The 13,660-nt window shown below is 40.7% G+C and overlaps 1 protein-coding gene and 1 long non-coding RNA gene across 3 annotated transcripts in view; one reads left to right on the forward strand and one right to left on the reverse strand.

Moving 5' to 3' along the window:
* LOC138840771 (uncharacterized) overlaps positions 1-6,720 on the forward strand; it is a 41,216-nt gene extending 34,496 nt beyond the window's left edge. For both annotated transcript variants that reach the window (XR_011376219.1, XR_011376218.1), the window contains exons 4-5: positions 4,406-4,570; positions 6,577-6,720. This is a non-coding gene — a long non-coding RNA (uncharacterized lncRNA). The remainder of the gene's footprint in view (positions 1-4,405; positions 4,571-6,576) is intronic.
* The window catches only part of Ccl28 (C-C motif chemokine ligand 28), a 27,121-nt gene continuing 13,461 nt past the window's right edge, over positions 1-13,660 (reverse strand). The window contains exons 4-5 of the mRNA XM_070041133.1: positions 9,133-9,259; positions 1-2,676 (exon numbers count right to left, since the gene is read on the reverse strand). Of these exons, the coding sequence (XP_069897234.1) occupies positions 2,484-2,676; positions 9,133-9,259 (320 nt within the window). The 3' untranslated portion in view covers positions 1-2,483. The remainder of the gene's footprint in view (positions 2,677-9,132; positions 9,260-13,660) is intronic.

A 13,660-nucleotide genomic window follows, 5' to 3' on the forward strand; every position in this document is an offset into this window, starting at 1 on the left:
TAAATGGTAAAGCAACTTTAATAGAGAAAACACAGCATTAAGGGAAATAGCAGGCATGGGAGAGGTGGCTCAAGAACAAACACATGATTAAATGTTCACTTTTCCAGGAATCAGGGGCCATGGGAGAAGTGAAGCTCATGGTAACTATGGTGTCATGGTGTTAGGGAAAGATCATGACTACAGTGTTTTGGAAGCAATCTGTATGCATACAAGTTTTTAAGAATGTGTTTGAAATGGAGCCGGTGTGCAGGAACCCTTGAGTAGCAGGAACCCTTGAGTAGGAGTGTGTTGCACAAAGGTCAGGCCAAAGCACCCACACTTCCGTTTAGTTAGAAATGGCCTGCAGTTTTCTACTACCAGAAAAGAGTCTTAACCACAAACTGACCACTAATTCTTCACAGGGAGGAGTGGCCAGGGAGGTACTATGGAGAAGACAGAACTCAGGAGGGTCTCTTAGGGCCTGACTAGGTCTCTCCTAGGGTTAGTTTCAACATTCTTTGACTATAGTATAGCTAAACTGCCTCACAGGTAAAAGTAGCTACTCAAACCAGATGTTATTCTGCTTGCTCTACCCTCTGTAAATTCTAAATGAGACAAAAAGTATACAAATCCACTCAGAAAACTTGGAAATGGAAAGACCTGAATCTGACATTGAGGAAATAATCAGACAAAATTGAAATGTGAAAATTTCATGATGAGAAAGAGAAGGGAAGAAAAAGAGGGGGAGAGGGAGGGCCAAAGAGGGGAGGGAAGGAAAGAGGGAGGGCATGAAGGGCAGGAATGAGAGAAGGAAAGCAGAAAGGATGAGAGGCTTTCTTAGAATGAAAGATTCTTTAAAAACAAAGCAATATGTAAATGTCTTGATTCCTATAGTTTAAAAACCTATAAAAATGATCTGGAAATAGTTAAGGAAATTTGGATATGAACTAGATGAAAATTGAAAAGTTTTAGGTATAAAACTGATGAAGTGATTATGTAGGAAATGCCTCTCAGGAAAATGTCAATTTACAGCAATGAAATTAGGTTTGGGCTGGGAAGGTGGCTCAATGGTAGAGTGCTAGCCTTGAGCTGAAGAGCTGAGGGACAGTGTCCAGGTCCAGAGTTCAAGCCCCATGACTGACCAAAAAGAAAAAAGAAAAAGGAAATTAGGTTTGAAATATCACTCCTAAATTCCAGTGCTGGAAACAATCTTATATGCTTATATGTCCGGATTTGGAGGTGGAGGATTGGGGAAGTAATTAGGATGAAACAAAGTCATGAAGTTTGTGTCCCCATGATGGAATTAGTGGCTTTATAAGAACTGGGAGACCTGAGTAGCATGTTTCTTCTGTCTTGCCACATGATGGCCACCATTATGTTATGATGCAGAGAAAAGGCCCTCAGCAGACACCGACCACGTGTGGACACCATGCTCCTGAACTTCTTAACTTCCAAAACCATATATTCCTTATAAACTACCTCTTAACTTCCAGATCACTATATTCTTAGCTTCCAGAACATTATGTTCTTTAAAAACTACCTAGTTTTAGATATTTTGTTATAGTAACAGAAAACAGACTGATACTATGTAACTTCTTTTCAAAACATTAATGGAAAATATATATCACCTATCAATAGCTAGCTATAGGTAGGTAGGTAGGTAGGTAGGTAGGTAGGTAGGTAGGTAGGTAGGTAGGTAGGTAGATAGATAGATAGATAGATAGATAGATAGATAGATAGATAGATAGATAGATAGATTAGATAGATAGTTATACCTACATATATACAGAGAGAGAGAGAGAGAGAGAGAGAGACAAATATTAATAATGACTAACCTAGATTAAAGACACATCAATGACTCCTTGTACCATTCATTAATTGTAGGTTTGGAAAAGTTTTTAATAAAAAAAATTTAAAAGCCAGGTGCCAGGTGGCTCATGCATGTAACTCTAGCTACTCAGACAGCTGAGATCTGAGGATCGAAGTTGAAAATCATCCCAGTCTGGAAAGTCTGTGAGATTTTATCTCCAATTAAACACCAAAAAGCTGGAAGTGGAGATGTGGCTCAAGTGATAGGGTATTAACATTGAGCAATAAAGCTCAGGGGCAGTGCCTAGGCCCTGAGTTTAAGCCCCAGAACTGGAACAAAAAAAAATCGAAAAATTATATCTATAGTCTTGTGGGTTTTTTCCTTGAATTATCTTTAGGCAGTTGTATAATTCAAGTTTGTGAGTGCAATGCTCAAAACTCCACCCCAACTCCATCCAAAACCTTCAATTTACCTGCCTCCACTTTCATATATGGACATTTACCCATTCATCCTCTCTCCTGTCTGTCCTGCACCTTTAAAATGTTATACAATGTTGATTTCATTCCATTTCTTAGTTGGCAACATTTGCATACTGTCCAATTGTTCATTAAAAAAACTGGAAAGTTTGGAGCATAAATTTATAATCATGGCCAAGTTCACTTGCGGATCATTTTTATAGATTCATTTGTAAACTCTAATAAGGCGTTTTAGGGCTGGCTGTTTCATGTTTTCTCCTGATGGGCCCCTTCCTGTTCTTCTTGCCTTGGTGTTTCTTCTTATGGCAAGTGTTGCCTTTGCCATGTTCCTTGGCTGCTTCAGCTCGCATCCACTGCTTAATAGTGAGACTCTGTGGGCTGACGCAGACTCTTCTGCGCTTCACATGAAGGCTGCCAAGAAAGGAAGATAGTGATCACTGATGGAAAAGACCGATCACGATGCCCTCTACACACAAATGCATAACTGAACTCTTTGAAGATGACAATGAAAGCAAAGAAATAAAAGACAAAAAAAATACAAGCACCCACAGCATAGTGATGTTAAAACAGCCCCACTTCTGGACACAGCATTCTTAGGGAGTAAACTCTAAGGCTGAACATCAGGAATGTCAGTCTTGACTCTTCCCTGTTGCTGGAGTCCTGAGACATCAACAGACAGTATCAAAAGGAGGAGAAAGAGGTAAAAGTGTTAAGAACAAACAAAAAAAAGAAAGAAAGAAAAAAAAGAGGAAGAAGCGGAATAAGGAGCAAGAGGAAAAAGAGAAAAACAAACTATAATATAAATAAATAAATAAAAACAGACCTAGCTGGGCAATGGTGGCTCACGCCTATATTCCTAGCTCCTCAGGAGGCTGATTTCTGAAGATCACAGTTTCAGAGCCAGACCAGGCAAGAAAGTCCAGGAAACTCTTATCTCCAATAAACCACCAGAAAACCAGAAGTGGCACTGTAGCTCAAGTGGTAGAAAGTTAGCCTTGAGCTGAAGAACTCAGGGCAGCACTGCCCAGGCCCAGGATTCAAGCCCCACAACCAAAAAAAAAAAAAAAAGAAAAGAAAAGAAAAGAAAAAACAGAACTAGTCTCTTCCTTGCTCAAGCTTTATCTAACAAAATCGATCCATTCTCATGACCCATCTCAGACACTGTTGGCATTTCTGAATCTTCTGAGCTCTTCTTTTTCCTTTCAGTCTCTATGGTGAGAGTTACTTCTCTCCTGGCACTTAGTTTAATAAACATAGTTTAATACTATGTTTTTTATTTAGATTTGTTTTTGTTTTTGATTTACTATGTTTTTGATTCATTACATCTCTCCTTCTAAAATGATACTCTGAGGAAGGAATACTCTTTATTCACAGTAGGAACTGTAATTCATTGCAGACATAAAGTGAATGTTCAACAATGCACTAAAATATTTTGGGGATATTAAAGTTTAAAATAATATAGATTTATACCAAAGCTCAAAATTTATTTTCTTTTTCCTCTTTATTGCCCCATCATACACATCCATTAATCTTTTTCTCTCTTTTTTATTAGTGCATATTAGTTCTGCATAGGAGTTTTATTCAGATATTTCCATATATCCATATAATGTACTTCAATCAAGTTTACTCTATTATTCTTTCTTATCCCAGTCTCTCTCATTTTTTATTTTATTTTATTTTATTTTTTGGTCTGTCATGAGGCTTGAACTCTGGGCCTGGGTGTTGTCCCTCAGCTCTTCAGCTACCACTTGAGCCACAGTGCCATTTCTAGTTCTCTGGTGGTTTACTGGAGATGAGTTTCATGGACTTTCCTGCCCAGGCTGGCTTTGAACCATGATCCTAAGATCTCAGCCTCCTGAGTAGCTAGAATTACAGGCGTGAGCCACTGGCGCCTGGCTTACAGTCGCCCCTTTTAATTTGAATGGGTTCTGAATTCTGTCTTTATACAGGTTTATAAACAAGTTTCCCTCTCTTTACCTTTTCCTTTCATCCTCCCTTACCCCACTGATCCCCACGCCTAAAGTCTTTTTTTTTTTCCTTTTCATGTAGTTCTTTATAGTTTTCGGGGCATTTTTATATTTCATATGATCCTTACAACAACCTCATAAAGTAGGCAAGATATGAAAATTATATTTTACAGGTCAGGCAGTTGAGTATAGCAGGAACTGAACTGATGGGATCCATTTTGAATTCCATCCGTCATCTTTTGGAGAGTCTCCATCTAAAGCCTTCACAGAAATGTTGTAAAGGACTCCTGAGGCAAGATTGTCCTAAGGAGTGCTGGCTTGCACAACAGTTTGAACAGGTTAGTTCCACCTAAAAGTGTGATTATTCCACCTGTATGTTGCATTCTGTCCAAAAAGGATGGTACAAGACAGAGTCTTCAGTTATTGACATAAATAGTCATCATAGGACCATGAGAGAAAAAATCAAATGATGGTTGGCTGTCAGAAATAGAAACTTCTACTTGTCTTATCCACAAGGGAACTATTGCGATGGCTCAAGAGGCCATGCTTTATGGGGCTGTGTTCCATTGTTCTTACAGTTTTTACTACATCCTAAAAACAACTTACAATTGCCTATATCCATATTTCATAACCTGCTTGGAATCATCCATCTTTACCACCCCTAGCACTGCTCTCCATATAGGACAACTCATGTGGGCAGAAAGAGATTGTCCAAGTAAAGGGTCTTCTCATCGTTAGGGGCTTCCCTCCCAAAGCAAACTTATGACTGGAGGACACACTTTGTGGCCATATGTCTGCCAACATAACTGGTTATAATCCCTTACCATTACCTTGCTCACAGTTTCCAAGTCAGAGACTTGGCTAGGTGAACCAGCTTTCACTGGATGTGTTAACGAAAACAACAAAGACGGGCCTCTTCCATTGTATGAATAGAAATGCATGAGACAAATGTGTTTCTTCTGTTAGTCTACCAATTAGGAAAATAAGTGATCAACAAAACATGTGACCACTTGTCTTCCAAAAGATAGGTGAAAAGGACTAACAGGAATTTTGTGCTTTCCCAATTATAAGTCTTAGCACGTGCACCCTCATTTGACCTACATACAAGTCTGTGAGAGAGACTGCACAGGTGTTCTTCTCAACTAATGAATGAGCAAAGCAAATCTCAATGTGTTCAAGCTTCAACATTTAGTAACTAGTCTGTATAAATATCAGTCATTGGCCTAAAATTTCCACGTCCAACCTCTCTTCATTCATGCCCCACCTGTACTTCACAAGGGTAATAACATGAGTTCAAGGTCAGAAAATAATTAGAGGGGGAAAAGTGCTATAGAATTAGACTTTTGAACTATAATTACCTATGCCATATGATTCATTCCACTTCCCATCTATGTTTTTTGCTCATTATTTTGGATAGAAGCCTCACAGACTTTCCTGCCCTGTTGTTCAGGAAGAAAGCGGGTGGGGAGAGGGGGAGCATAGGCTGCAACATCTCCATCTGACCCAAGTAGAATAATTTATCCTGCAGTGTGGGGACTCAAATAGGAGCAATGTGAAGAAAAACGTGGAATGAGCATTAGCATAATAAAACCAGCCTGTGTGGGAATGCTAAATGGAAGGAACTGGAAATCTTAGTAAGAGGACAGTATGTTCCCTAGTCAGATTGAGATGCTTTTGGAAGAAAAGCAGATTCTTCAAGTTCTTTTTTAGGGGGGGTCTGGTCGTGGGGCCTGAATTCTGGCCCTGGGCACTGTCCCTCAGCTCTTCAGCTCAAGGCTAGTACTCTACCACTTGAGTCACAGCGCCACTTCTGGCTTTTTTTTTTTTCTTCTGCTTATGTGGTGCTGAGGAATTTAACCCAGGGCCTCATGCATGCAAGGCAAGCGCTCTACCACTGAGCCACCTTCCCAGCCCCAGGCTTTCTCTTGTAATAGCAAAGCAACTTCTCACAAGAATCTGCTTTTAAGCATTATTTACCATAGCTAAGATATGGAACCAACCCAGAAGCCCCTCAGTAGATGAATGGATCAAGAAAATGTGGTATATATACACAATGGAATTCTATGCCTCCATCAGAAAGAATGACATTTCCCCATTTGTTAGGAAATGGAAAGGCTTGGAAAAAATTATATTAAGTGAAGTAAGCCAGGCCCAAAGAAACATAGGTCCCATGGTTTCCCTTATCTAGTATAGGTATGAGTCAAGTGGAAAAGGTCAGATAATGTGATGTTAGGAAAACGAACCCTTAAATATGTATTTTAATGTTTTCGTTTCTTTCATGCATGTGTTTCTAACGCATTTATAAGATTATTTCTTTGTTGCTTTGTATGTCCCTCCCCCACAGTGTAACCCCCGCTTTCACTTTATTTGATGTCAGTATAACATGTGGAGGAGATGGGGACAAACAAGTCGTTTAAGGATTCAGGTGGACCTGTTGCAACAAGGAGAATTACAAAATGTCATGTCAAAGCAAGCTTTACAATGTCGGTGTGGGGAGGGAGGGGGGTATGATTGGGTGGGGGGAGGGGGGAGGCTGGGAAGGGAGGTGAAGGGTAAACAAAGGAGGAGGCTGCAATGCTTGGTAAGAAATGTATGCATTATCCTGCCAATGTAATTGTAACCCCTCTGTACAGTATGCTCTCAAATAAAATAAAATAAAATTTAAATTAAAAAAAAAAAAGAATCTGCTTTTATTGGGCTGGGAAGGTGGCTCAGTGGTACAGTGTTTGCTTTGCATGCATGAGGCCCTGTGTTTGATTCCTCAGCACCACATAAGCAAAAAAGAAAAAACCCGGAAGTGGCGCTGTGGCTCAAGTGGTAGTGCGCTAGCCTTGAGCTGAAGAGCTGAGGGACAGTGCCCAGGCCCAGAGTTCAGGCCCCACGACCGGACTCCCCCCCAAAAAAAGAAAGAAAGAAAGCCTGGCAGAAGCACTGAAGAGCAAGAGAAAAACCTAGTTGAAGCTCCCATTACTTTCAAACAACTAAACTCCTCTCCTTGTAGTGAATGCAAAATCTGAGTAGACTTCAATGACATGCACATACACTTAAGCCCAAAGTTAAACCAGAAAGATTAGGACTCAAGATTAGGACTATTAAAACAATAGATATATATAGCTTCAGGAAAGGAGATTGGCACTGGTGGGGAAGGAGATTGGCACTGGTGGGGAAAGAGATTGGCACTGGTGGGGAAGGAGATTGGCACTGGTGGGGAAGGAGATTGGCACTGGGGCAAAAGGAGAGAACTGGGTGAGGAGATAAAGACAGAGGTTTGTAGCCCACTTCCATCCCATCAGGATGAAAAGAGATAAGGTAATAGTAAAGAATGCAAAAGAAGCATTAGCTTCTTCTACACTCCCTCCCCTAGGAACCAACCCATTCCATTATGAATCTTTAAGACAGGGTTTTGATTCTTAAGAAATAAAGTCAATTCCCTGCTTTCTTTTCCCACAAGAGGGTAGCTAGATATAATCCAATGGATATAAGTAGAGGCTCTGCTGTGGAAATCATACCTTCTAAAAAACTCATGACTCTTAAATAACTTTAATAACCTCACATTTTCTCCCCAACAAACAACCTCTACCACTTGAGCTAAGCCCTACTTCTTTTAGTTTTAGCTATATTTATATATAAATGTCATCCCTTTTGCTCTGGGACATTTGATTGATGGATGAGTTGCTCGACCATCTCTGTCATTGAAGTGGTCTTTGAAAAAACGATGAATCAGTAATTTGTTTAAATGAGTAGTGGATAGATTCCCATGAAAAGGAAAAAAATGCATGTCAAATCCCAGAGATGATTCACATCATCAGAAAGGTTCTAAAGAAGGTTCTAAAGAGCCTTGTTAGATCAACAGTTTCCTAGAAACTGGCACAGAACAGAGCTCATCCAACTTATGTTGCACTCTCAGCTTGTAGAATGGTACTTGGCCATCCAAAATCCCTGGCCAATAGATATTTGTTGGGTTGTAGATGGAAGAAGGAGGCTCTGAGTCATTCAGAAGCTCAGACATAAACAATGAGATAATGTGCAGCTCAAAGAAAGGGGAACCAAATGACACCCAGAGCCATACACAGTGTTAAACCAATCTGCCAGGGTGATACCTCACACTCAAAATGAAGTAGCCTTTTGGGAGAACATTTTGGGATTAACCCCACCATTGCCTCTAGGTGATATGCAGCGTTCTGAACAAAGACAGCTGTGTTTGCATCCTTTGTCTGCCATTCACCCCCTGTGTGGTGCCAGGTGAACTATGTCCTCTCAGTCACAGATTGTTCCTGGCATGTCACAGAGAAATCATTTGTGCTCCATATCCAACACTGTTATTGTCAGCCTCCAGCCATTGAACGAGAGATGGGAAATTTGGGAGAGCTCACCACCCATTAACACTCAAAAGCAGGGAAGGGCTTTTACAACTGGATTGCGTGTGGCACTTGTGTGCCAGGTACAAGCACTGCTGCACTGGCTTTGGAAACTTACGATAAATTCAGAGTAAAGAGGACAACCACTGCATACATACTTGCCTGAAAAAACAACAACAAAAAGTTCCAGTGAAAGCCATGATACATAACAGAACTATCTTCTGTTTGCTGTTTTGGTTTCATACTCAGAATCTCCATTGTGTCCCTTAGGAAAAGTCATAGCATTTTCTGGTGATCAAAGGCAGTGAGTGCTAGCCACACATTGTATCAGGGGAAGCTGAAGGGCTAATGTGGGGCTCAGGCCACACTGTAGAGATTGTACATTTACCGCAAGGAGCCCAGGGGTCGAAGGACAGATAGTTATTCCTCTTACATCCTTGTATGGGTGATCTAGAGGTCGTGTATCAGGCAATCTTTGACCCAATTGTTTGTTGGCCATGACAATAATCAAATTTTAGCTCTTTCTGCTGAAGAACACTCACACGACAGCAGCCAAGTCACAGTCCCCATCAGCTCTCTGGATATGACATGTATTCACTCTTTCCAGAAGCCTTCGGGAAACGTGATGCGAAACCTCAGTGCAACAGCTGGAAGCCATGGGAAGTACAGCTGAATGAAGGAAAGAGAATTTATTAAATCTCATGGATTAGCTGGGCCCTTGTGGCTTACACCTGGAGTCTTAGATCTGAGGATTGCAGTTTGAAGCCAGCCAGGTGGAAAAGTCCGTGAGACTCTTATCTCCAATAAAATATTCAGAAAAAGCAGAAGTGGGGCTGTGGCGCAAGCGGTAGAGGGCTAACCTTCAACACAAAGAGGCTCAGGGATAGAGCCAGGGCCAGAGTTCAAGCCCAGGACTGGCAAAATTACAATAACAACAACAATAATAATAAATCTCATGGATTATGGAACACTATCTCAGTTCTGATCTCAAAGATTCCAGAGAAACAGATTGTTGATCCATCCAAGCAAGGCCCAGAGATTCACTGAGGGCTCTGTTAGTGCAAACATAAGGTAGGACCATGCCTCCAGAGACCTTCTGGAACTTGGGCTATCCCTGTGAGGGATAAAATGTAACTTTTGACAAAAGGAATAACACAAGTGACAGCATTTGTTTTGAAGAAGAGTAGCTAGTGATATGCTAGGGAGGTGGGCGGTGACAGACGTGGCATAAGATGAAAAGTATGGTGGGCATGCCTCACACAGTCCACTGAAGAAGACAGAGATCATGAGGACCCCAGCGGAGGCTGGAAACTTTGTACTGACACGGTCCATCGGCATATTTACAGCATCCTTCAAGAGCCATACAAAAATGATCAATAGATATTTATTTTTATTAAGTAGTTCTACAAAGGGGTTTCAATTCCAGAAGTCAAGTTATACTCATCACTTTTTAAACTTCCAAAATTTCCTGGAAGGATTCAAGTACATGGAACCACAAGTCCTAACAGAAACACAAAAGATTTTTTTTTTTTTTAATTAAATCCATTTAGGGCCGGGCACCAGTGGCTCACGCCTGTAATCCTAACTACTCAGGAGGCTGAGATCTCAGGATCTCGGTTCAAACCGAGCCCCGGGCTTAATTCCATTTAGGGAAGACCGAGTAGACATTACACTCAATTTAAAGGTGTCAGAATTCTCGTGAATCAACAGAATACAAGCCAAAGGAACTATCTACATTGGGGGAAGAAGATAACTGAATATTTATCTAGGTGTGTATGTCACAGAGGAGGTCTAAACCAAGGAACCTGTTGCCTTGGACTAGGTCAAGTGTAATGTGGCAAGATTCTTGTCAGTGCTGATATAGAAAGCTCTAGGTTCACCTTAGCTTGGGCCTAAGAAAACTTATTGATTCTTGTTTCTCAACTTTATGTAGGATCTATACCAGAAAACTCATAGCTCTTTCTCTGTAGAAAGAAAGCTTGTCACCTATTCCTCCTTGCCCCTATACCCTGAGTAGGCACCATGATGCTCCGTTTGGAATTTTGTCTCAGTTTGAGATACAGATCAACAACAAATAACCTAGCTTCAGCCAAGTGTGATTTTTCTCTCTCAGGAGAATGAAATACATATAGGTTAATTATATCTATATATACAGAAGTCCTTCATAACTTCTAAAGCATGCATTTTAAGTAACAGGTGTGGTTGAAATACAAGTACTTGTAGCTTTGTTTAGTCTCAGTTCTTATTTAATTGTCATTCAAGTCTGAAGCAGCACGATGAGGAAAATGTTTACCTTTCCCAGGGCAGACAGACTCTCTCATGCTACAAAGATCTTCTTCCCTTTAATCTAGATCCAAAGGGACTCTTTATTTTGCCATGCATATGACTGTATATCGAAGTCATATTAAGCACCTATCAACTAGATTGCCTGGAAGTGAAAGGGCATCATTTATTTGTTCAGAAGACATTAGTTGAATGGCCACTCTGTGATTAACCTTGAACTCTACACTTGAAATGTTGAAATAAACAAGTTACATCTCTACCTTTGTGAGTCTAGTTGTTGAATGGGATACAGGCAAGTAAACAAATAGTCAACACAGCAAAGTATTGAGCCAGCTTCAGAGTATAGCTTAGTAAGAGAGAGGTTGACTAGCAAATGTAAGGCCCTGAGTTTAATCCTCAGAATCACACACACTTATTGGCAATCTGTTAAAAGTTCCAAAACTTTCTGGGCACTGCTGGCTCACACCTGTAATCCTAGCTACTCAAGAGGCTGAGATCTGAGGATCGCTGTTCAAAGCCAGCCCAGGCAGAAAAGTCCCAGAAATACTTTTATGTCCAATTAACCACTCAAAAACTGCAAGTAGCAAAGTGACTCAAAGTGGTAGAGTGCTAGCCTTGAGCAGAAGAGCTCAGGGACAGCGCCCAGGCCAAAGTCCATGAACTTATAAGGGAAAGAAGCTACATAAAAAGGTCACAAACCATATGATGTTATTTATATAGATAAGCAAATGTAGAGAAACAGAAAGTAGGGCTAGGAAGGCGGCTCAGTGGTAGAGCACTTGCCTTGCATGCTCGAGGCCCTGGGTTTGATTCCTCAGTACCACAAAAGCAGAAAAAGCCGGAAGTGGCGCTGTGGCTCAAGTGGTAGAGTGCTAGCCTTGAGCTGAAGAGCTGAGGGACAGCGCCCAGGCCCAGAGTTCAGGCCCCACGACCAGACCCCCCCCCAAAAAAAAAGAAAAAAGAAAAAAAGAAAAAAAACAAAAAAAGAGAAACAGAAAGTAGATTCTTGGTGACCGGAAGCTGGGAGGAAGAGACTGGAATGAGTGCTAACAGAGGATTTCCTGTGGGTGTGATGAGCATGTGCTGGAGTTCGTGGTAGTGTTGGTTGTCCAGTTCTGTGACTACATTGAAAATCATGGAATTTTACTCTTTGAAATGATTAACTTAATGACATGTGAACACTGGTTGTCCTTATATTTAGTAATGATTTCCTATGTGGCTTATTTTTCTAGATGTACTATGCTGTTACTTCCAAGTCATTCTTTTAATATCTCACCCAGGGATTGAGTTTCTCCACATACCTATATATCCATTCATCCATATATCTCACTATATGTGAGTTGCTGTGCTAGCAGTTGCCACTGCTATTAGTTGTGATGCAAGGAACTTTAAAATATGAAATGTAGATTTCAGAATCATAGTGGGAATGAAGAGTCATAAATAAAATCTTGGTATTAAACAATATGAGTTACCAAAAGCTGACATCAATGCAAGCAATAGTTGTAACTAGAGAAACGACTCAGGACTGACTTAATAGTAATTGGCTTCTATGTGTCATGTGTAAAGGTAGGACTAGCTCAGCTGGAGATTCCTAGACCTTAGTCAGATGAACTATTTCAAAAGGCAAGCAGCAGCTCAGCATTTAGTACAATGGCAGATAGGGCTGATATCCTCCTGATACAGTTAGAAAGAGAAGGCCAAGAAACAACTCTGAAGAGTTGGGGCAGTTAGAAGGGAGAAGGCCATTAGAATTTTGTTAGGTGACATCGCCCCCAAGAGGCTATTGTTAGTAGTTGTACTAAGGAATGCCGTTCAACCAAGCAGTTTGTGAATACAGCGCATCTTGATCTGTCGCCCTCTTCAACATTTTCATCCTCCTTGACTCCCCTTTTGCCTTTTCTTAATTTTATGGTATATACGATGAATTCTTGGCTGCATTCTACCCTCTCTCCCCTCCTCCATTTGTCTGCCCTTCTCCCTGTGGCTCCACCTCCCTGCTTGCAAGTAGTGCTTATTTGTTGGGCTTTGACTTTCTCTTTCTAGAGAATTATACTCTTTCAGCTCTCCATAGAGTCTATTATACTTCATTTAATTCATTTCTAACCACTTGCATACCACCCAGTGTTTACTTCTGTAAGTAATAGGCACATTCTAGCTACCACAAATGAAGAAAACCATGTAATTTTGTTTTTTTGTGTGTATGACTTATTTCATTTAAGTGGTCTTCCTACTTCCTTTGATTTCAATGATGACTCCAGAATTTCCACATAAGAGAGATTTAGGGGTATCTAAAAAAAGGAGATATGACACTGCTTCTGCAGTTAGCTTGCTTTTATTCAGATGATACATTTATCTGCATGGGGAGACAAGCTGACAAAAGATTAAGGAGAAGAAATCTCCCCACAAGGACAACTTTGATGCTACCATTGCACAATGCCAGTAATATCATGGGAAATAACTTGCTTTATCTCCAGGGTTGTAGTTCACATAAACATGGACCTCTGTGATGATTTGCCTATAAGAAAAAGTATATGGAAAATATTGCAAATTAAAGAGAAGCGCTGCAGAGTCGGCTTGATAAAACAGCAGTGCCCAGAGACATGAACAAGCCAGGATCTGGGATTCTACTACAATGCTGCACATTCACATCCTTCCCTGCCCCTTCTCAGAGGTACAGCTGGTACCTCAGAGGTACAGATCCAGATTGGAATTTCCTTTAAAATGAATTTTTTGAGATCAGTGGATGCATTTCCCTGCTGGCCTCAAAAGCAGATACTGAGATGAGTG

Source organism: Dipodomys merriami, unplaced genomic scaffold (assembly GCF_024711535.1).
Source record: "Dipodomys merriami isolate MVZ:Mamm:240054 unplaced genomic scaffold, mDipMer1.0.p SCAF_30, whole genome shotgun sequence".
Lineage (NCBI taxonomy): Eukaryota > Metazoa > Chordata > Mammalia > Rodentia > Heteromyidae > Dipodomys > Dipodomys merriami.